This window comes from Schistocerca americana, chromosome 6 (assembly GCF_021461395.2).
Source record: "Schistocerca americana isolate TAMUIC-IGC-003095 chromosome 6, iqSchAmer2.1, whole genome shotgun sequence".
Classification (NCBI taxonomy): Eukaryota; Metazoa; Arthropoda; class Insecta; order Orthoptera; family Acrididae; genus Schistocerca; species Schistocerca americana.
The window spans coordinates 406,001,258-406,024,284 of NC_060124.1; the positions used below are offsets into that span (position 1 = coordinate 406,001,258).

A 23,027-nucleotide genomic window follows, 5' to 3' on the forward strand; every position below is an offset into this window, starting at 1 on the left:
TAGGCATTTAATATTGGTACACCGTGATTATATTCTGTCGTGTTATAAAAATGACCATTTGCGCCAAAACAGTGGCAGTGTGTGTTACAATTGCTGCAATATTAGGCAGACCAAATTTGTGTTATCTAGCAGACAGTGATGAAATTCACGTAATCAAATCGAGAAAGCACACCAGTCTTGGGTACTATTCATAGGTATTAATAGCTTTTTTCAGTATTAGCCAACGAGATTTGTTTTTTTCATGTAGCAAAACGTTTAACGAACTTTGATGAGCTAATGGATTCTTTCCCAAAAGGAAAGCACTGCATGTAAAGCTGTATTAAGGTTAGTGAGAAAACCAATGTTAGGACTTAAAGATTGAAGAAATATGTACTGTCTTGCTTGTCTATTGTCTTTACTGGGTTTATGTATTCTATATTTAATTTTATGTCACACAAAACGTAAAGTTATTAACTAATAGGCAATAAAGAGTGCAAATTTTGTGAAGAATTCCTGTTTTCCCGGTTACAAATAAACCCATCCAGTATTTATTGAGAGTTTTTTTTTAAACAGGGGCACGTTGTCAGACCGGCTGACTGGGAGCAGGAGAGGCATCACAGGACATTTTAATTGCCACTGTCCTGAATACAGTCTGATGGCATCTGTTAGAAAATGTTACGCGTTTGAGTTCCACAGAGCGAAATACAGTGACGTGCGATAGAAGAATGCTGTGTGAAGAGGCGTGGCAATGCACTTGAGCACATTTAAGACCAAACATTTCCTCAAACGCATACATTGTACGTATCAGACTGTTCAGAAAAATGTGCGCTACAACATGGACATATTTTTGAAAAGTCGATTTTTAAAATTTTTGGCATCCTACCTCAAACGCTCTAGGGAGGAGGGGCACCACTATCTAGTATTGCCCTGGTTCGGAAATACCGTAGATCCGGGGCTGATCCACAGAGCAATATTAAGTTGTAATGGGGAGGTGGGTAGTCTCACGTGACCCGTGTTTAAGTTTAGTGAGTTTGCTGTTTCCTTTTCGTTTATTGCTCTCACATCACGTGAAAACAAAATGGATTTCTGTGGCCGGAAGCTATCAAGTCAATTAAAATACATTTACGTAATTATGGAAGGCTAAAATATGTTATTAGTTTCAGATTTTATTTTATGTCCCCTTTCTGACAGTAAAGCATTAATTGTCTTGCAGAGCAATGAAGCTATTTTTGTCGATTTGCTACAGAAATTTGGCTTCAATTAATCTTTTCCTCTGAGCCAGCCAATTTATTTGAAACGGAGTGTTTAATTCCACACTATTGGCCAGTTACAACTATTCGCTGCATTTCAAGTGCACGTTTTCATCTTCTAGCATGTATGGCATTATGCCATAATAAAGATCCAAACATGATATAATACAGTACTGGTACTCCAAGAAAATTTGCATCCGAATCTGGACATAAGAATGTGCACTTTCAGCTGAATTATGCATTTTAGTATGGTGCACGAAATTCCCATGCTCTTGGAGTATCCTCTAATGTCTTGTTTCTTTTATGGCATTATGTAAGATCTTTTACTGTTTTACACGTACAAACATACGGTCTTCCTGCATAGCTGCGCAAGCGCGGTGATGCTGGTTATCTGGTGCTCTCTGGCAACCGCTGAAACAAACCTATTTCTAACAGGTCGCGGGAAAATATTGCGAATGGTGGTTTGAAAACACTTACTTTCAAACTAAATTTCCTTTTATGCGAGATGAACTATGTGTGATAATGTACGATGAATTTCTTAAATCACAGAGCATTTGACTCTCATTTAAAAATCAGCTCTTTGAGTACGATGATTTAGAATAATTTCGAGCCCAGAAGATCTGACATTTATGTCCTGAAAAATTTTACTGGCACTTTTGGGTGATGTATCTTAAAGTGTAACACGTGCAAAAATGGGCAACATTATATGTGAAAGCTTTTCTTTCCATGTGGCAAACTACGTATTTAATTTAAACCATTAACTTTTCCTATTTGTGTGTTCACGCTACTTAACAGTGATGTTGCTATTGGCTGACTACAACACGTGTCCTATGTTCTGAGTATCCGCTGTTATCGGCTGGTGAGATTACGTGACATTAGCTATGAGTAGCTTACAAAAGCGCATCTCAATCACTATTTCAATACTTTGGAAACGGAAAGTAACATGCGGTGTTTGGTGGAATTCGAATTTATACTTTCATAATATGAAAATACAGTGTACATGTTGCTGCACGTCAGACATCTTCCCAACACGTGTTTTGTTACCTCAGTTTCTTTTAAAGTGCTGGGAAATTCTACGCCAGTGTATAAAACCATAATCATTCAAAGGACTGATAACTTTTACAGTTCCGAGGAAAAGTATACTCTCACTTAACACGGAAAAAGTGTATTTTCACCCGGGAGGAAGGGTACTTTTAACCAGGAATTCTGGGAAAAATCCGGGAATTTTTTTTCCTCATCCACGTACACACCCTGAAAAAGAAATAGTTCTTGGAAGAACTGATCCAGCATATGTAGTCAAAACAACCTTTGCTAACATTAAAAGCAAGTGTGTCAGCATTAAGAGTGCAGCAGAAATTCCCCTATGAACACACTGGAGAGAGCAGATTGGTAGAAAGAATACGTGTCAGATGAGAGAAGACAAAATGGGAGTTGATGTGGAAGGCATAGGGGATCCAGTAATAGTCAGTTTCACCGAACTGTGTAAGATTTATTTTCAGATTAAGTGGAGATGACAGGTAACATGGCTATGTAATTTCTAAAATCATTGGGGGACATGGCTACCAAATGACTGTTCAAGTTGGCATGTAAAATCTATGAGCTGGAAGAAATACCCATCAGACATTTGGAAAAATAACCATCCATCCAGTCCCTAAGATACCAAGGGCAGATAAATGCAAGAATTTTCACAAAATCAGCTTAACATCACATGCGTCCAAGATGCAGACAAGAATAATATACAGAAGAATGAAAAAGATGGATGAATTTCTCTTTGATGATGATCAGTTTGGCTTCTGGAAAGGTGAAAGCATCAGAGAAGCTGTTCTGACATTGGGCTTTGATAAAGGAAGCAAGAGTTAAGAAAAATATAAGGGGCAGTCAAAAAGAAATGAGCCGGAGGCATCATTACAGAAACCAGCACCTATATGTTGAAGTATTGACCCTGGCTGTTGAGACACTTGTCTCACTGTGTCACATGGCGGTGAATGGCTGTTTCATAAAATTACTGGGGTTGTGATGTTAACTAGTTCCGCACGTAAAGCTGGACGTCATCGTCCGAGGTGAATCGTTTGCCCCTTAGATCCTTTTTAAGGGGGCCAAAAATGGCGTAATCACAGGGGGAGAGGTCCGGACTGTATGGAGGGTAGCCGTGAACCTTCCATTTGAATTTCCGCAGGAGTGCTGTGACTGTGTTGGCCGTATGAGGCTTTGCATTATCGTGGAGCAATGACCTCACGGGTGAGATTGCCTCATTGTTTTGATTTGATCGCTCGATGGAGGGTGGTCAAGGTTTGCGAGTAGCACTGGGTATTCACTGTTGTCCCATGCTGCAGGAAGTGAATCAGAAGAGGGCCATCTTGCTCAAAGATGACACAGAATAAAATCACTAACTTGGCAGCATGAGCTTCCAACAAATGTTTCAATACCACAGGGTGCAGAGAAAAGAAGAATGTCAGCATAGGGGCAAATAATTCGCCTTGGACGATCACGACATCCAGCTGTACATGCGGGACTGATTAACATCACAGCCCTGGGAATTTTATGAGACAGTCATTCACCACCTTGTGTCACAGTGGGACAAGTGTCTCAACAGCCAGGGTCAATACTTCTAACATACAGGTACTGGTTTCTGTAATTATGCTTCTGGCTCGTTTCTCTTTGATCACCCTTTATAGATTTTTTGACCTCTAGAAAGACAGAAATGGGGTAATATAGATCATATACAATGTATACCGTATTTTATGGACTGTAAGACGGACTGTTTTCTTTGAAAAACTGTCTACAAAATTCAGTTTCATCTTACACTAAATTAATATAAAAATGTCCAGTGTTTGATTTAAAATTTCTGCTAGTCTTAAAAATGGCCGTATATTCAATGCCGCAGGAAACCGATCTCTATCTTGCAACACTGGATTCAACTGGCAGCAGCAGTGCACCAGTGCAATGAACAAGAGTTGTGGGGATTCCCAGGCTTGCTAGCACTGTCTCCCTCCTGCCCCACCATCACAAACCTGTGTGTCATTGTAGTCTACAGTGCCAGTGAACTTGAATTGAAAGTGATTGGTGTTATTGATAACAATACAATATTTTTGTTAGTAGCTAGTTTTGTAATCATAAGAAAATAAAAAGTATTCATACGATGCGGGCCATAAATTGAAAGTAATAGTATATGCAGAAGAACATGGAAACAGAGCAGCTGAGCAGCATTTTGGCCCTCCACCAACAGAAAAAAACCGTTCATGATTGGCAGGCTAGTAAAGAGGAACTGAAAAAAATAAGGAAGACTAAATGTGCAAATAGAGGACTGAATGCAAAATGGCCAAATCTAGAAGGTGAAGCATTGAAATGTATTCAAGGACGCTATCAAAATTGCATTGGAATTAATACAAAAATGATTCAAACTCACACCTGTATGCTAGCTCTACAGTGGAACTTATCCCCCTGCAGGTTCTGGGCTTAGAATAGGCCCGAGGTATTCCTGCCTGTCATAAGAGGTGACTAAAAGGAGTCTCACTTGTTTCAGGCTTTATGTGATGGCCACCTGTGGGGTTTGACCTCCATTCTTCCAAATTTTTCTGAAGAGCGAGCCAATTGGGGAAGGGCGCCTTACACGGTGCATCGTGTCCATCATGCACTGAGATCTTCATTGTCGTGGATTTGCAGTTCTGCTCATTCTCCGGTTGTTGAGTGAGGACACCTTCTCGGGTGCCTTTTCCTCCATCCGCTGTGTGGTATCATCTTCTGCACCGATGCTGATCGTGGACCTCTTTGCACTTTATGTCCAGCATGGTAGCCAGTCCTTTCTGGTGAGACACCCATGTACCCTATTGGTTATAACCCCCTGACTACACAGGGTCGCTCTGCTGATGCCTGCACCATGAACTCCCCACGTATGCCAAGGAATAGATGCCCATCTCCGTAATGCATCAGGACTCCAGGCAATGGCCATTGTGCCAGGTGCTTTGCTTTGTTGAGGCTGAGTGGCGCCCTTGGGAAGGGCCCCTGGTCGGAGTGGGTGGCATCAGAGTGGATGACTTGCTATGAAGTGTAGTACATCATCTCTTGCTGGTGGCCCAATAGCAGCAGTCTCTAAGCAGTCAAGGCCTAACTTTAATGCAAAGAAGTACGACTCCCAATCATTGCCCTCCTTGGTCACACCATGGGAGGAATGCCAGGCTAAGGATGGCAGCGAACCGTATTTGCCCCAGTACCGTATATGTATGAGAGCTGATGGAGAATCTTTCATGTCAATGAAGCCTCAGTTTTTTGTGGAGCATTTAGAGGACAAGTTTGGGGAAGTGGAAGGATTGTCCAAAATGCAATCTGGGTCAGTCTTGATAAAAAGTAGCATGCTCTGCCCAGTCACGGGCATTACTCGCCTGTGACAAGCTGTCGTATGTTTCTGTTTCCATCACACCCCATAAGAGCTTAAATATGATCCATGGTATTATATTTCACAGGGACCTTCTTTTGCAGTCTGAAGACGAGCTGTGCACCAACTTAGAGCAACGAGGTGTTCATTTCGTCCAGCGCATCCATCGGGGTCCGAGGGATAATCACGTTATCACCGGTGCCTTCATCTTGGCCTCCGAGGGTGACACATTACCTGAAAAGGTCAAGGTGATGGTATACCACTGTGATGTGAAACCATATATCCCTCCCCTGATGTGGTGCTTTAAGTACTGGAATTTTGGTCATTTGTCTTCTCACTGTACTTCCAGTGTCAGCTGTTGAGATTGTGGATGTTCTTCACATCGCAATACTCCATGTGCCCCGCCTCCCATCTGTGTCAACTTAGGAAAGCGCCATTCCCCTTGCTCACCGGACTGCAGGATTCTACAGAAAGAAAGGAAAATCATGGAGTACAAGACCGTGGACCGACTGACCTACAATTCGGCTAAGAGGAAATTTAAGATCCTTTGTGTATGACATCCACTTATGTGCTGCTAAGAGAACAGGTCTTGCATCTTCAGTTCCGCTGTGTATAGTTGGCTCTCAGAGCTGTAAGACTCCACCTGGCCCTGTGATGGTGGGGGCACTTCTATCCTTGTCACTCCTGCACCATCTACTTCGGGAGTGACACTCCCCCAACCATCGGGGACATCAGTCCCCACTTCTCAGCTGGATAAGCAAACGTCTTCTTTGGCTCCTCTCACTAGGAAGGGGTCCCTTGGATCACTCCCATCCCAGGTTCCTACCAGTGACAAAGCAGACACCTGCCAATGGCTGAAGCACCCACAGGTATCTGGTCGTAGGGCTTCACAGTCCTCCTCAGTCCCTGAGACTGAATCAGTGAAGCCCTCCCAGCCTAAGGAGCAGTGAGAGAAACCAAAAAAGAAAAAAAACCCCAAGAACCAAGACATTGCGGTGGCATCCATGCCACCGCTACCTACGAGCTCTGCATCTGAGGGTGAAGTGGAAATTCTGGCATCCGCTGAGGACCTAGATCTTGCTGTGCCCCAGCCTCATGATAATGTCATCCTTCAGTGGAATTGCTGCAGTTTCTTCCACCACCTCACTGAGCTACGGCAAATTCTGTTAAGCCTTATACCTGCTTTCTGCAGACCCCTGCCCTTCGGCTATAGGGGATATTATAAAAACGACAGCGAATATAATAGTGTGTAAGGTGGAGTTTGCGTCTATGTCTTGAACTCACTATGTAGTGAACCTGTGTCCCATCAAACTCCTCTTGAAGCTGTTGCTGTCAGGATAAGGACAACGCAAGAAATAACTGTCTGCAACGTATATCTTCCTCCAGATGGTGCAGTACCCCTGAATGTACTGGCTGCACTGATTCATCAACTCCCTAAACCTTTCCTACTTTTGGGAGATTTTAGCATCCATAACCTCTTGTGGGGTGGCGCCATGCTTACTGGCCGAAGTACAGATGTCAAAAATTTACTGTCTCAGCTTGACCTCTGCCTCCTAAATACTGGAGCCCCCACATATTTCAGTGTGGCTCATGGTACTTATGCAGCCATTGATTTATCACTTTGCAGCCCAGGACTTCTCCCATCTCTCCACTGGAGAGCCCACGATGACTTGTGTGGTAGGGACTACTTCCTCATCTTCCTGTCACTCCTCTGGCATCATGCCCATGGACACCTACCCAGATGGGCTTTAAACAAGGCAGACTAGGAAGCTTTCACCTCTGCCATCACCGTTGAATCTTTCCCACACAGTAACATCGATGTGATGGTTGAACGAGTCACCAGGACAGTCGTTTCTGCGGCAGAAAACACAATCCTTCTTCCTTAGGGTGCCCCTGGCAAAAGACAGTACCTTGGTGCTCGCCGGAAATTGCTGAGGCCATTAAAGAGTGTAGGCGGACTCTTCAGCAGTATAAGTGGCACCATTCCCTGGAGCTTCTAATTGCTTTTAAATGGCTCTGTGCCCACATTCGCAAGCTTATAAAAAGATGGAAACCGGGGTGTTGGGAGAGGTACAACTCGACCATTGGTTTCCATACAACACCTTCCCAAGTCTGGACGAAGATCAGATGTGTTTTTGGATACCAGACCCCAGCAGGTGTCCCTAGCGTTAACATAAATGGTATGTTATCTACTGACAGAAACGCAATTCCCGTGCACTTTGCTGAGCATTATGCTCAAGACTCTGTGTCGGAGAATTACCCCCCACCAGCCGTTTGCACCATCACATGTTGGTTGAAAGGATAGGTATTCTTGTTCACTACATGCCACTGTGAATCCTATAACTCCCCATTTACAGAGTGGGAGCTTCTCAGCACCCTTGCACTTCACCCCAACACAGCTCTTGGGCCAGATCGGATCCACAGTCAGTTGATTAATCATCTCTCATCAGACAAAAAGTGACATCTCCTCATCATCTTCAACCGGATCTGGTGCAGTTGCGTCTTTCCATCACAATGGCAGGAGAGCACCATCATTCTAGTGCTCAAAACCTGCTTGATGTGGATAGCTATCAGCCCATATCAGCCTCACCAACATTCTTTGTAAGCTGTAAAACATATGGTGTGCCGGCAATTGGGTTTGGTCCTGGACTCGTGGCTTACTGGCTCCATGCCAGGGCAGTTTCCACCAGGGTTGCTCTACCACTGATAATCTTGTGTCCCTCGAGTCTGCCATCCGAACAGCCTTTTCCAGACGCCATCACCTGGTTGCTGTCTTTTTTGATTGATGGAAAGCGTATGACACAACCTGGCGACTTCATATCCTTACCACTTTATATGAGTGGGGTCTCTGGGCCCCTTTCCCAATTTTTATCCAAAATTTCCTGTCACTCCATACTTTCCGTGTCCAAGTTGGTGCCTCTCATAGTTCCCCCCATATCCATGAGAATGCACTCCTGCAGGGCTCTGTATTGAGTGTATCTCTGTTAACAGCTTAGGAGCAGCTGTAGGGCCATCCATCTCATCTTCTCTGTATGCAGACGACTTTTGCATTTCGTACTGCTCCTCCAGTACTGGTGTTGCTGAGCGGTGCCGACAGGGAGCCATCCACAAGGCTTCCAGTTTTCAGCCGCAAAGTCGTGTGTCATGCACTTCTGTCGGCATTGTGCCGATCAACCAGAACTTTACCTTAATGATTATCCACTCATTGTCGTGGAGACATATCGATTCTTAGGACTGGTTTTTGATGCCCGATTGACTTGACTTCCTCACCTTTGTCAGCTTAAACGGAAGTGCTGGCAGCACCTCAATGCCCTCCACTGCCTAAGCAACACCAGCTGATGTGCAGATTGTTCTACACTGCTGCTGCTCTACGGCGCCCTTGTTCAATCCCACCTTGACTATGGTAGTCTGTTTTATGGTTCGGCGGTACCCTAAGCGTTACTTTTATTCAACCCAGTGCACCACTGTGACGTTCGACTAGCGACGAGAGATTTTAGGATGTGTCCGGTGACCAGCGTCCTGATGGAGGCCGGAGTCCATCCATTGAAAGTTAGCCGTGCTCAACCGCTCGTCAGTTGTGTTTCACACATTCGTAGTTCTCCTGAGCATCTGAATTACTGTCTCCTTTTCCCAACCATGGCGGTCCATCTCCTACATCAGCAGCCCAGGTGAGGGCTTACGATCATAGTTCATACCCGATCCCTACTGTGTGAACTAGAGTCCTTTCCTTTATCATCTCCCCTCGGGGTCCATCCGCGCACATCTCCATGGTGTATACCTAGGCCGCGGCTTCATCTGGACCTCTCGCATGGACCTAAGGACTCAGTTACTCCCGCAGCTCTCTGCTGTCACTTCCTCTCGATTCCTGCCATGTCCCGGGGCACTGAAGTGGTTTACACCAATGGCTGATGGTCATGGCTTCGCCTGTGTTCACAGAGGGCATTTTGAGCAGCACTCCTTGCCAGATGGCTGCAGTGTTTCCACTGCAGAGTTGGTGGCTATATATTGTGCTCTTGAACACACTCGCTCATGCCCTGGGGAGTCATTTTTCTCTGTACTGATTCCATGAGTAGTCTCCAAACTATCGACGAGTGCTACCTTTGCCATCCTTTGGTCGCGACCATCCAGGAGTCCATGTATGCCCTGGAACAGCCCGGTCATTCAGTGGTGTTTGTCTGGACCCCAGGTCACATTGGTATCCCAGGAAACGAACTAGCCAACAGGCTGGCCAAACAGGCCAAGCAGAAACCGCTTCTGGAGATCAGAATCCACGTAACTGACCTGCATTCATTATTATGCCACAAGGTTTTTCGGCTTTGGGAGACAGAATGGCATAACCTCAGTACGCACAACAAACTTCATGTCATTAAGGAGACTACACATGCGTGGGAGTCTTCCATGCGAGCCTCTCGCAGGGACTCTGAGGTTCTCTGCCGGCTCTGCATTGGCCATATGTGGCTAACACATGGTTACATCCTCCGTCGCGAGGACCCACCTTGGTGTCGCTGTGGCACCCCTATGACTGTCATCCACATCTTGCTGGACTGCCCAATTTTAGCTGCTCTGCGGTGGACTTTTAACCTTCCCAGCACTGTACCTTCAGTATTGGGTGGCAATGCCTCAACAGCAGATTTAGTTTTACGTTTTATTCACGAGGGGGGTTTTTATCATACCATCTAAGGGTGGGTGTTTGACCTTCTCTCTGGGGCATTCACCCTCCTTCCATTTTAACTCTGTGTCAGCCTTTCTTTGTGTTTGTCCTGGTAGTCATCTTTTCCCTTCATGTGTTCATCTTGTCTTGTCTTTTGGGGTGGACATACTTTTGCTTGTGGAGTACATTTTCCCTGTTTTTTGTTCGTTCTATTCGTTTTGTTTTTAGGTATGGTTCCACATTCCTTTTCCCCCTTTTCTTTCCCAAACGTACTTTGGGTGTTGTTTCTCCTTGAGCCTTGTTCGTGTCAGGAAGAAGGGACTGTGACCCTGTAGTTTGGTTTCTTTATACCTCAAACCAACAAACCAACCAGTGGAACTTAATAGACTATAAGGATGGAGTTGGTTGGTGCTACAGGTTCATGAAGCGTCTTGGACTTAACATGTGAACCAAAACCAAAATCTCTCAGAAAATCCCACAAGAATATGAAGAGAAAATATTATCTTTCGATCACTTATTTATTCAACATCGAGTGAAAACCAGTGTGGAACTAAGCCAAATAGCAAATATGACAAAACTCCTCTGGCATTTGATAAGCCGAGTTACAGAACTGCTGCCATGAAAGGTGCTAAAACTGTAACTATAAAGCAAACAATGGAAAATCCAGGATGGAATGTAACAATATTAAGAAAAGGAAAGTTGCCACTCACCATATAGTGGAGACGCCGAGTCACGGATAGGCACAGCCACACAATGTGGCTACAGTTGCCTTAGACTGCAGTCATGTGTGTGTGAGTTGTGCTTGAGTGTGTGTGTGTGTGTGTGTGTGTGTGTGTGTGTGTGTGTGTTTGACGAAGGCCTAATGGGCCGAAAGCTTTATTTGGAACAGTCTTTTTGTTGTGCCTATCTGCTACTCAGCATCTCTGCTGTATGGTGAGTGACAACTTTCCTTTTCATAATATTGTAACTATAAAGCAAGTGGAAATGAAAAAATGCACTAAACTGTTGTCCTTTCATATTATTCTTATGGTACTAAACTTAATCCATTGATCATTTTCAAGTGCAAAACAATGTCAGAACCTTTTGAAATACTGCTAGGTGGTGGTGTTCATGTACATGACAAGGGATGGAGGGACGACGCTGGTATAAAATTATGGTTTAACAGAGTGTGGGAGAGAAGGAACGGTGCACTAGACCAGTTTAGTAGTCACTTGAAAAATTCTGTGAAAGAGAAATTGAGATGGGAAATACAAAGCTTGCTGTTATTCCGGGACAACTTACTTCACAATTGCAACCTCTTAATGTCTCGATAAATAAACCATATAAAGTGTATATGGTAGAAGAGGTGGGGGGGGGGGGGGGGGAGGATGAAATTTCAAGGTTAAAAAGTTGTCCTCTACAGGGAGAACTTCTAAAACTATTTGGATGCAACATAGCACCAAGTGCAGTCTACACAGTAATGTGACCAATGGAAGGGATGAAAACTGTCTTTGTTCAATATAAAATGTCAAATCAAAACATCGTCCACCATCTAAATTTGCAGTTTTATTTTATTTGAGCTACAAGCATTACATTACACAATTTTCAGGCCATCTGATTGATATATAGGAAGAATCCCACCTCTTGTACAATAGAAATAGGAGCCAGCATATAGTCACTGGTATCCGTAGACTTCTCCTTAACACTGTTGATCATTACTTGCACCAACCAACCCAAAAATATAGGGTTCAGAACACCTTTTATTTGAAGTTGATTGTGCTCATGAACATTAAGAGTAAAAAGCAATTAGTTAATGAAGTAAATCCATTAAAACAAAAATTTATAAGCAATGAGCAAACAAAGTGTTATAGATGTCATCAAAAATGAATAAGTAGATTTTTTTCTCCACTTTTAGGAAAATGAAATTGGCATATTGGGGTGGTCATTTTTATTGAAGAAAGGGATTTTCTATGACTACCAGTATTTTTATGTTTTAAATTTTAGTGCCACCCTTATATCACTAGAATATAATAATTTCTTTGTACATTTTCTACCTACATTTCATAACTCTGTTTATCCTGGGTGTAATGATTTGAGGATATCATTTCAATTTGTCGAATAAAAAAAGTTAATGTCCATATTCACTTTGGTAATACCAAAAGATTGCATACACTATTTAAATATGCATAACGTTTAGATATCAAAGAAATATCCCTTAAATGTACTAAGTGGTTATTACCAATTGAGATACAGTTGGTCATATATACTTCCCATCAAAATTAGTGCTTGGAGCACTACAAATTTTCAGTTTCACTTAACCAGTTATTTCAAAACTGGCAGTTTTAGAATCTTGTTCCCTCTTTGATAAATTTCTCCAGACTCTCATAGCTGGATGTGATGTGAAACATTGCTGTGATTGGTCACTGCCACTACCATGCATTAAAGAAGTCACATGTGCATGTTGTTGGTGACTGGACACAGAGAGCAGTAAAAAATACAAAACGCTATTGTGTCTGTAAAGGTACACCGTTATTCTTGCTCAGGCAGTTGGACACTAATTCCTGGTTGGAGACCAAGTGTTTTCTCTAGTAATAATATTTTTGGCAACATCTTTATAATGGTCTGTAAACTAATGCCACTGCAATATAATAGTTAGGTGATCCCAAGAGAGTACTTAAGATTCATAAAAGAGTTTTGCAGGCATCCCTGCTGAAAAAGTTGGTTGTGTTACATCATATCTCTTAAAATAACACATGCTTTCCAAGTGAACTTGCAATGTTAGGAAGCAGTATGTCACTATCTGGCCTGCCAGTGTTCAGTTTTTAAGTTTGTGCCTACAAATGCATTCCCAACTGTGATTTTTTTTCTACTCCAGATGTCAACTTCATAAAAGGAACAGCTATATTACAAATCTAGAAATCCTGTAACAGCTAGTGACCTTCCAAATTGTGTCACTGGAATCATTCCCATGAGATTTTAGTTCTAGTATTGGTGGCGACAATTGGATGCTGTGAAGGTTTTTAAAATATGTGGTATGAAACCAGAGTCTGAAACAAATTGTACAGCCACATATATACAACTACAGAGAAGTCTTTCAATTTTCCTATTTGTGTGCTCATTTATTAAGTTCCCATTTAGGAAATCTTTCCATGTTAGGTTCCTTATCGCCCTTTTAAATAATACCAATATTTATGTTTTGTTTTTATAGCAAGTCAGCATTTGAATAAAACGATTGAGCTTACGAGAATACATCTTTTTAACATTGTAACACAGTTCAGAGCTATATTCAGTGATGAAGAACCTATTCTTCCATCTCCGAGAGACCAAAATGTAAATGAAACTGCTATTTTTTATTCTTGGATAACAGAGAAGGTGAGTACGTCACTCCTTACATCATAATTTTTAACTTTTCAGTAAAACTAACAATATATAAAAATCTATTTGATTTTTTGTAGATTCACAATTTTTTGAACACCTTGGAGAGGGACGTGGATCGTGCCAATACTTCTTTAGACTCTGTTCTGGGTCAGTGTATGTATTTTGGATTATCATTCAGCAGAGTTGGTGCAGATTTCAGGGGTCTGCTAGCACCCGTTTTTATTAAAACAGTCACACAGAATTTTGAGAAGGCAGTCCGTAAAGCAAATAAAAAATTTGAACAGGACATGGAGTCTTTTACAGTTTCTAAAACACCATCAAATGTAAGAACTTCTCCATCACCTACCACAGGAAAACAGGTAATTATGACATAGGCATTGTCGATATAAGAATCTGTGCTATTTAGAAACATATGAGTGAATCTAAATTTATTTGCAGGATCATCCACCAGAAAGTCTGATAGAATTTTATCCCCTTGCTGAATACTGTAATGGTCTGCTGTCTGCACTAAATGAATTAAGATTGTGTGCACCTATTGCTGTTGCAAATAGCATTACAAAATGCCTGCAAGAGTCTCTTAGTAGTGCGGTCAAGACCATTCTTGGATATCACAAGCAGGAACAAGGAACGCTACTTCCCGCTGAAAGAGAGACATTCAGCAGATTTTGTTGTTGTCTGACTGAGGACTTGTTTCCTCATTTGCAGAGGTGCCTGCATGCAATATTTCCACCAGCAACATTGGCAACACATTTGGGTGTATCAGTGCAGCAAATACAAAAAGAGGTGAGTGTGCTTATATAATGCTGTATTAGATTATTTATTGCTTCTGTAAAATCATATTAGAAATGTATTTAATTTTCTTATAACAATATATCTTTTGACTGATCAGATGTTTTTCTCTTCCTTCCTGTTTTGTGTGTTTTGTGCTGATCTTTTCATCTCTATGTACACACTAGACCTGATGTACTCTATGTTATGTTTCAAAGTTTGTGTGGTTTGTCTGACACTAGCACTTTCCACATCTTCCTCTATGCCCACTACTATTCTAACTGTAGCACAGACACTTCAGTAACTTCCAGTTTCTTTTGATTACAGTGGTACATACTTCGTACTAAACCATTCTCTATAATCACACTCATGACCTCCTCTGCTCCATTTTGATATTTGACCACGGTAGAGATCATTTCTTGAAGATAGCTTTCTTTGTCTGCAGCAGTCTACATCTGGTATCTTCCTTGTTCACCTAGCTTCTATAGCCCTGCTCCTTAGACAGTCTTTATTTATTTACTTTCAACTACTTGATCTTGCCGGATTTGTGCATTTGCTACATTAATGTGCTTGGTAACATTGCTCCCATTGTAGTAGAATAATTTCTTTTATATTTTAGTTTACACAGTAGTTTGTTATATCTGATGTTGTGAATGGACAGTCATGTGGCACAGGTCACAAAAACTGTATTGTGTATTTGCCGTGAGGAGCTTCTCTGCAGAATTTGTGAAGAAAGGAACATATGGGAAGTACTGACAAGAAGAAGGGTCAGGATGATGGGACATTCGTTAAGACATCGGGAGCAACTTCCATGGTTCTAGAGGGAGCTTGCTCACTCGCTCACTCACTCACTAACTAACTAACTAACTCTGGTTATGCTCTTAGAAGTACTATGATCACACTTCAAAGCAAGCTCTGTTTATGTTGGGTTCCTAACATTTCTTAGTTTCATATCATTACTGACTAGATTAGCTTTTGACACAAATCTCCATGTGGGTTGAAATTGCTGAAATTGCTGCTCACATTTACAATATTTCCTGACTTTATTTTTCAGGGGCTGACATTCCTGGATCGAATGGCAGTTGTGGAGCCCATCCGACACCTTTTGCCTTTGCGAGTGAGTTCCACATCAGTTACTCAGAAACTTCTTACCACAGCAGGTTCAGAAGAAACTGAGAACATAATAGAGAAAAGTACAGAGACCCAAGATGATGATTCGAGTTCAGTGCCAGATACTACACCGACTGACGTGGCTCAAGAAACCACTGGTTCTATACAACAAAATGATGATGAAAAGAAGACTTAGTAGACTCACGTTGTTTGAGTCAATGTATACGGAAGCAAACTGTTTTCTTTACTAGAGTATAATACAGTATCCATATGCTATTCTGTGTGACATATCAAATACAAGGAATGGAAGGGAGATATAAATACATGAAAATAAACATTTACAATTATGAGATGCATTACCAAAGTGGTAATTAAGTCATGGTGCTATTGAACAAAGAGTAGTTTGCAATGCAGGTTGATAAATTATGTCCTCTGTAGAAATATACAAAGTAGTTATTACTTAGATATGTCTGCAGGAAAAAGAAGATATGGATGAAACCGAAGGCTGACCTGTAAAAAAAAGAAAGAGAGAGAGAGAGAGGGGGGCTTGAAATCAGTCTCCTACCCTATTTCACTCATCAGCTTTTTGTGCATTGTACAGATAATACATAGGCAACACGTCCAAAGACTTTATTTATTGATGATACATATTTAGTATCTACATGTGTTCCTGACTTGCAAAACTAAAACTTGTCAGAATATTGTTGTATGGATTCAAACAAAACAAACAAAAAATGTTGCTTTCCAGATTGCCTTGTATTTATTTCTTTTCCTCTCATGTCACTGTGATTTTGCCATGTAGAATTACTGCAGTAGAGACAAATGTATGTGCACAACATCAGATTGATGACTGTAAATCAGTAGCATAAGTTCATAACAATTTACTGCTGACATTCCACTGGAAGTTAATATTAAGAAAATATATTTCTTGATAGCAAAATGATGTAGCTCTCCTTCCAGTGATAAATCAAAATGAATTTTGGAATAACTGGGAATGATAGTGCCTTTCTATACTTTAATACAGAATGTTACTGCAGGTTTTTTTTTTTTTTTTTTTTTTTTTTAAAAATGTAAAATCATCACATAATGTTGCCACAGTTGTATGAATGTGCAGCTAAACAGTGACACTCAACAGACTAAAAAAAATCTTACCTTAATATAGCTTCTCATCAGATGCACTGATACTGATTGTTACAGCATTATTATTGAGGGATGAAATTTATCTTGCCTTTATCATATGAAGGGCTCGGAGAGACAGAGATATAGTCATAAGCCACAACTTTCACGAAATTGAGTTTCTCATGTTGCGGCATTCTTAACAATGTCTTCTTCACAATGTGTTGAAAAAGTTCCGTGTTACTGCAACAGATGGCAGGCTATGATGGAGTGCAGTTCTATGTTGTGCCGTCTGGTGGTAGTTTCAGAAGATACATAGTCACAAGCCACGGCAAAATGGCAGGTGGGTCAGGAACGTCTGAAGCGTCTTTGGGTCTTCAACGCATATTTGACACAGACAGTAGTGGAAGTGAAGAGCTTTACCCTTTGGATCCTGAGAGTGATGAATCTTGGCATCCATCGACCAGCAGTTCCAGCTCAGATGATGTTTTGGTAAGTATATAAAACGGTTAATTTCTGGCGATTAATTTCCTGTGGCTTGTGACTTTGTTTCTCTCAACATTGCCAACGCATTTGACAGCCATGCTGTGTGTTAATGATGAAACTTGATGGGCACATTTATATTACTGCTTAATGGTGCAATAATGTAGTTTCAAAGGCAAAAGTAAAAAATATTTTCTCATTAATGTGATTTTAGCAAAATTTAATGTTTTGTGTGGCTTATGACTATATCTCATGCAAATTCTTAGACTATCTTGCTCTTCATATTATAACTTGAAATAAGTAGAATAAATGAAGAATCACCCGAAAAACCAAAACCCTTCACAGAAAAGAAAGCGAAATATTGATCAGTGGAAGAAAAATAAAGCAAAATGTCGACGAAATGCTGGTCAGCAGTATAAGTCTTTAAAAACCCACGTGACTGTTCAGGCTGCTACTAGAGGAAGTCCCTGTACTTGTTTAAATAAATGCTTCACAAAACTGCTTGGAGAGGAAGAAAACATTTTTCATTCATTTTGGGACATAGGAAACTTTAACGCCCAGAATACTTACCTAATGAGCTGTATGAAAATGTAACCGAAAAAGCGGAGGTTTATTCACTATTTAAATAAAAATGGTTTAATATTTTGTATATTTATTTCATTTTGTTATATTTGTCATAATTTCTTTCAAAGCTATCCAAAGAAGACTTCCAAGAAAATATCATCCAGGGATGTTACATTTTCTTATAATGTGAGGGTATGCAGAATAGAAGTCATGATCTGCAAGGAAGCTTTCCTAAGGGTTCATGGCTTACAGATACATGTACGAAGAGTGAGGAATTTGCAACATCAAATGAAGCAGGGATTTGCAGTGCCAAAAGAAGATGGAAGAAGTTTGTATGTTATTCTGTGCTATAAGTTAGGGATGTACTCAAACTGAGTACTATACAAATATTTCTATTAGGAAGAGGATATAAGCTCATCTTTTTTTTCTTTCAGGAAAACATGGAAACTACCCACATAAATTTCAAGACGAAGCTGTACAAAGTGTTAGAGAATTACTCAATGCCATAGCCCAATTAAGTGTATTTGGATTGTGATCTCACAATTGCTTCCTTATTTCGAGATAAATACTCAGAATACTGCAAGGAAAAGCAGGTTCCTGCAGTATCTGAAAGTAAATTCAGAGAAATTTTCCTATCTGAATTTAACGTAGACTTCAAACTACCAAAAAGTTACACCTGTTCAAAATTTGATGTGTTTCTAATTGCAATAAATAACCCAGAATTATGTGCAGAAGAAGTCACAGAAAAGAAACAACAATATAAACTGCATCTCAAAAAGGCTGACAGAGGACAAAATACGACTGCGTCTTTAACTGCTCTGGCTAAAGAAAATTCGAAAGAGCATCATGTGATAGCAATGGACATGCAGCAAACGTTCCCCACACCTAAACTAACAGTTGGTCCAGCATTTTACAAGAGGAAAATATGGACATATAACTATGGTATCCACTACTGTGGATCAAATAACGGTTATATGTTTCTGTGGAGCGAGAAAGATGGAGGACGGGGTTCAGATGAGTTTAGGAGCTGCTTATTGAAGTACTTTGAGATAACTAATCCTCAGACAAAACATCTCCACATAATCACAGACAACTGCAAGGGTCAGGCAAAGAATTGGACTATTATTGCTTTGGAAAGGTCCCTTGTTGCTACCAAAAGATTTGATTCTGTCCAGCATAACTTCCCTGTGGTAGGACACAATGCTACCTAGCGATCGTGAATTTGGTCGCATTGAACGGTATGCAAGAAACAGATGTCCAGTAGTGTACACTCCAGATGAATGGGCAGAAGTAATAAAATCTGTGAGTCCAAAACATTTCATTGTAACTAAAATGGAAAGAGAAGACTTCAGAAGTTTGGAAAGCCTGACGACATTGATCTCAAAACGTACAGAATCCACGTCTGGACATTCCCACCATTTCAGTGAAGCTACTCAATTTAAGTTTGAGTCTGAAGATCCCTTCAAGCTGAGTGTAAAGCACTCTTATTCAGACATAGGAGCTTTCATGTCAGTGGATATTTATGTCAAAAAGAAAGGAAGGCTAGTTGAACCAAATCCATATCAGGTGCCAATAAAGTACAGAAAGCCACTACCCATTAACCAGAAAAAAATTGATGATGTACTGTCTCTTATGCCATACATACCTGCAGCAAATCAAGATTTCTTTCGGACATGTACTGGAAATAACGTGTACAATGATGAGTTAGAGGAACTTCCTTGATGTAACTGTATCAATGGAAAAGTAATTTATACATCTCAGATACCTGATATGTATATACTAATGTGTAAAAATTATTTATTCTGCTTGCTGTGTAAGAGTAGTTAAAGTAAATCCTTACAAAACTTACTTTATGTTTTAAACAATTTGTTGGGAGATATAGTCATAAGCCACCATTGACTACATCTTAATTAGAATCATTCTAAAATTAATATTTTATAGCATGCAGAGAGTTGACTATTTACCAACATGCTTCGCAAATATTAAGCAAGTGTTTGCAGTAGAAATAATTTTTATATTTTGTATTAAACATTTTCAGACCTCCGTGGAACTTCAAAGTTGCTGTATCTCAAAACTAGTTCGATTTGGCTTATGACTATATCTCTCCGACCCCTTCATATATATCTTTAATTTTGGAAAGATGAGGATTTGTATGTAATTCAGTTCATTACTGTTGAAATTCTGAGTCTTTATCCCTTATAAAACAATCACACATCATCTTTGTTTTTAGATATATTTTTCCCACGTGGAATGTTTCCCTCTATTATATCCAAATATATAAACAAAGATGATGTGACTTACCAAACGAAAGCGCTGGCAGGTTGATAGACACACAAACATACACACAAAATTCAAGCTTTCGCAACCAACGGTTGCTTCATCAGGAAAGAGAGAAGGAGTGGGAAAGACGAAAGGATATGGGTTTTAAGGGAGAGGGTAAGGAGCCATTCCAATCCCGGGAGCGGAAAGACTTACCTTAGGGAGAAAAAAGGACAGGTATACACTAGCACACACACACATATTCATCCGCACATACACAGACACAAGCTTACACATATCCATCCGCACATACACAGACACAAGCAGACATTTGTAAATGTCTGCTTGTGTCTGTGTATGCGCGGATGGATATGTGTGTGTGTGCAAGTGTATACTTGTCCTTTTTTCCCCCTAAGGTAAGTCTTTCCGCTCCCGGGATTGGAATGACTCCTTACCCTCTCCCTTAAAACCCATATCCTTTCGTCTTTCCCTCTCCTTCCCTCTTTCCTGATGAAGCAACCGTTGGTTGGTTGCGAAAGCTTGAATTTTGTGTGTATGTTTGTGTTTGTTTGTGTGTCTATCAACCTGCCAGCGCTTTCGTTTGGTAAGTCACATCATCTTTATTTGTAGATATATTTTTCCCAGCGGAATGTTTCCATATAAAGTTTTAAAGGGAAACATTAATCAAATACCATGTACCCCACAGCAGCACAAGACATAAAACAAAATGTTACTACTGTACTTATAAACTGAACTACTTAGTAATTTTTGTATTCTCTCATTTGACTCTGCCCTGTTGCATTACTTTCTGACTTTTTACTTTAAGGCCTGATACAGAGCGCAAGAAAAACATAATGTAGATCAAGGCTGTGATGTTTATGAGAAGAGCTAGGAGTATCTTCCCACTACATATTTCCCTTGTATCAAAATCATATTACATTTTTCCCTGTGTGTTTCAACTGACATGTAAGAAAAGTAACTACTGCAGACTATTTTTGACCAAACATGGAACTGGATTCTTCTTCTTCTTCTTCTTCTTCTTCTTCTTCTTCTTCTTCTTCTTAACTGTTGCCTTGGCCTCGGAGAACACATGCATTCCTCCACCAGTCATTTCTGTTCCTGGCTTTTGTGACCCATTCTCGTTTTCTCATGCCCTTCGTCTCTGTATCCCTGTTGATTTCATCCTTCAACTTGCCTGTGGCCTTCCTTGGGCCCTTGTGTCCTCCACAGATCCTGAGAATGCTACTTGTGATAGTTTCTCATCTTCCATCCTAATTAGTTGTCCTGCTCACATCAGTCTTCTTTTCTTCATCCTTCAGACAATATCAGATTGTGAGTATAGGTTTGCCAGCAATTGGTTTTGTAATATCCTCCATTCCTGTGATGGGGTGTCCATTTTGGGGCCAAATATTTTCCTTAATGTGTTTCTCTCAAAGACTAGCAGTTTTTGTTCATCTGTTTCTCTTATTGTAAATGTTTCAGAGCCATATAGAGATGCCAGGAGAAGTGCAGCCACATGCCGGCCCACTTGATCCGAGTCCTAGTTCCTTGGGTGGGGAGAGACTATCGTTGGCTGCAGTGTTATACTTATGATCATTGTGCATGTGCTGTTTGCTGTACATCTGCTGCCTCTGTTGATCTCAGCTGTATTCACTGTGTTGCTTCTTGATCTTCCATCAGCAGCAGATAGGTGTTGATTTATAAGCTGGCATGTTATCGAATCCATTCTTGAAATAGTGTCGGCTATATTGTCCAGAATCTGCCATTCAGTATTTCCCTGACATCGAGTCTTCTATGACAATTCAGTTGCTGCAGATTGATATCAGTAACATCAACATATAATGACAGTATGTTATGGTGTGCCGTCTTCTCTGCAGGCACATTTGGAGATTTCTCTTTGCCCAATTCAATGCCAGTAGATGGCATATAGTCCATGACCCATCAAGAAGTGTGTCTTGCCTCTTGAAGGATTCAGGTGTGTCATTCCCTGTCTCTTGTTTCGTGTTTGGGAGAAAATAGAAGGTATGCCTCAATGTTTGAGCTTCAGCTCATTGTTTCTTCCACAAGAGAAGGATCTGATGGTGGATTTACTGTTTGCTTGTGGCCCATATATCCATTAAATTTTGCAATTCATGTTGCTCTTCTTTCTTCAGTCAGTACATCACCACTTTTTTCTGTGTCTGTATATCAAGCTGACATATCCCAAATATCACTTGCAACGTGGCAGTTGACACAGTACCAAAAGCTCCCATTAAATGAAGAAGTAGTCCATGTTGCACCCTGCTAACTATCTGTGCTGGTGTTATGAGTGGAAGTCTGTGTGCCAAAGTATTCACACAGTATCCCATGATTGCAGTTTAGATAGTGTCATGACATATTCTTCTTGTTTGCATAGGTAATTTATAATCTTTAATAATTTTCACTGCTTTCCTGCCTCTTTTGCTCATTTATTCAGTATATGCACTAATATTTTGTCACTCATCAAAAAAGGTACTAACCTATATGGTGACAGTCTTTTTCTTTACGGACTTGTCACATAATTTCATGGTAGGTCTCTTAAAATATTTCATTTTAATAACATATACAGGATTTTTTCAGGTGCAACAGACAGTTTAACTCCTCAGAACCACTGTGTGTCACATCCTTCTTCCAAATTACGTCTGGAGATTCCCTTTACAAGCGTCATCACTTTGTTGGCATATGCTATTATTAAAACTGCTTTGTTGTCTTGCAGCTTTCCTAATACCGGGTCGAGTACCAGTTCCAAGAGGACAAGCCCACTCACGGATTGCTGTGGGTAGCCTTTTCAAATCCCTATTGCAAGGGTCTCTCCTCAGCATGACAAAGTTGCTTAACTACTTTAGAAATAATGCTCATAAACATGAACCATGGACCTTGCCGTTGGTGGGGAGGCTTGCGTGCCTCAGCGATACAGATAGCCGTGCCATAGGTACAACCACAACGGAGGGGTATCTGTTGAGAGGCCAGACAAACGTGTGGTTCCTGAAGAGGGGCAGCAGCCTTTTCAGTAGTTGCAGGGGCAACAGTCTGGATGATTGACTGATCTGGCCTTGTAACAATAACCAAAACAGCCTTGCTGTGCTGGTACTGCGAACGG

The 23,027-nt window shown here is 40.9% G+C and overlaps 1 protein-coding gene across 1 annotated transcript in view; it reads left to right on the forward strand.

The window, feature by feature from the left end:
- Positions 1–16,236, forward strand: part of LOC124619731 (conserved oligomeric Golgi complex subunit 8) — a 35,263-nt gene extending 19,027 nt beyond the window's left edge. The window contains exons 6-9 of the mRNA XM_047146299.1: positions 13,440–13,603; positions 13,687–13,968; positions 14,048–14,392; positions 15,432–16,236. Coding sequence (XP_047002255.1) covers positions 13,440–13,603; positions 13,687–13,968; positions 14,048–14,392; positions 15,432–15,683 — 1,043 coding nt within the window. The 3' untranslated portion in view covers positions 15,684–16,236. The remainder of the gene's footprint in view (positions 1–13,439; positions 13,604–13,686; positions 13,969–14,047; positions 14,393–15,431) is intronic.
- The last annotated feature ends 6,791 nt before the right edge of the window (positions 16,237–23,027 follow it).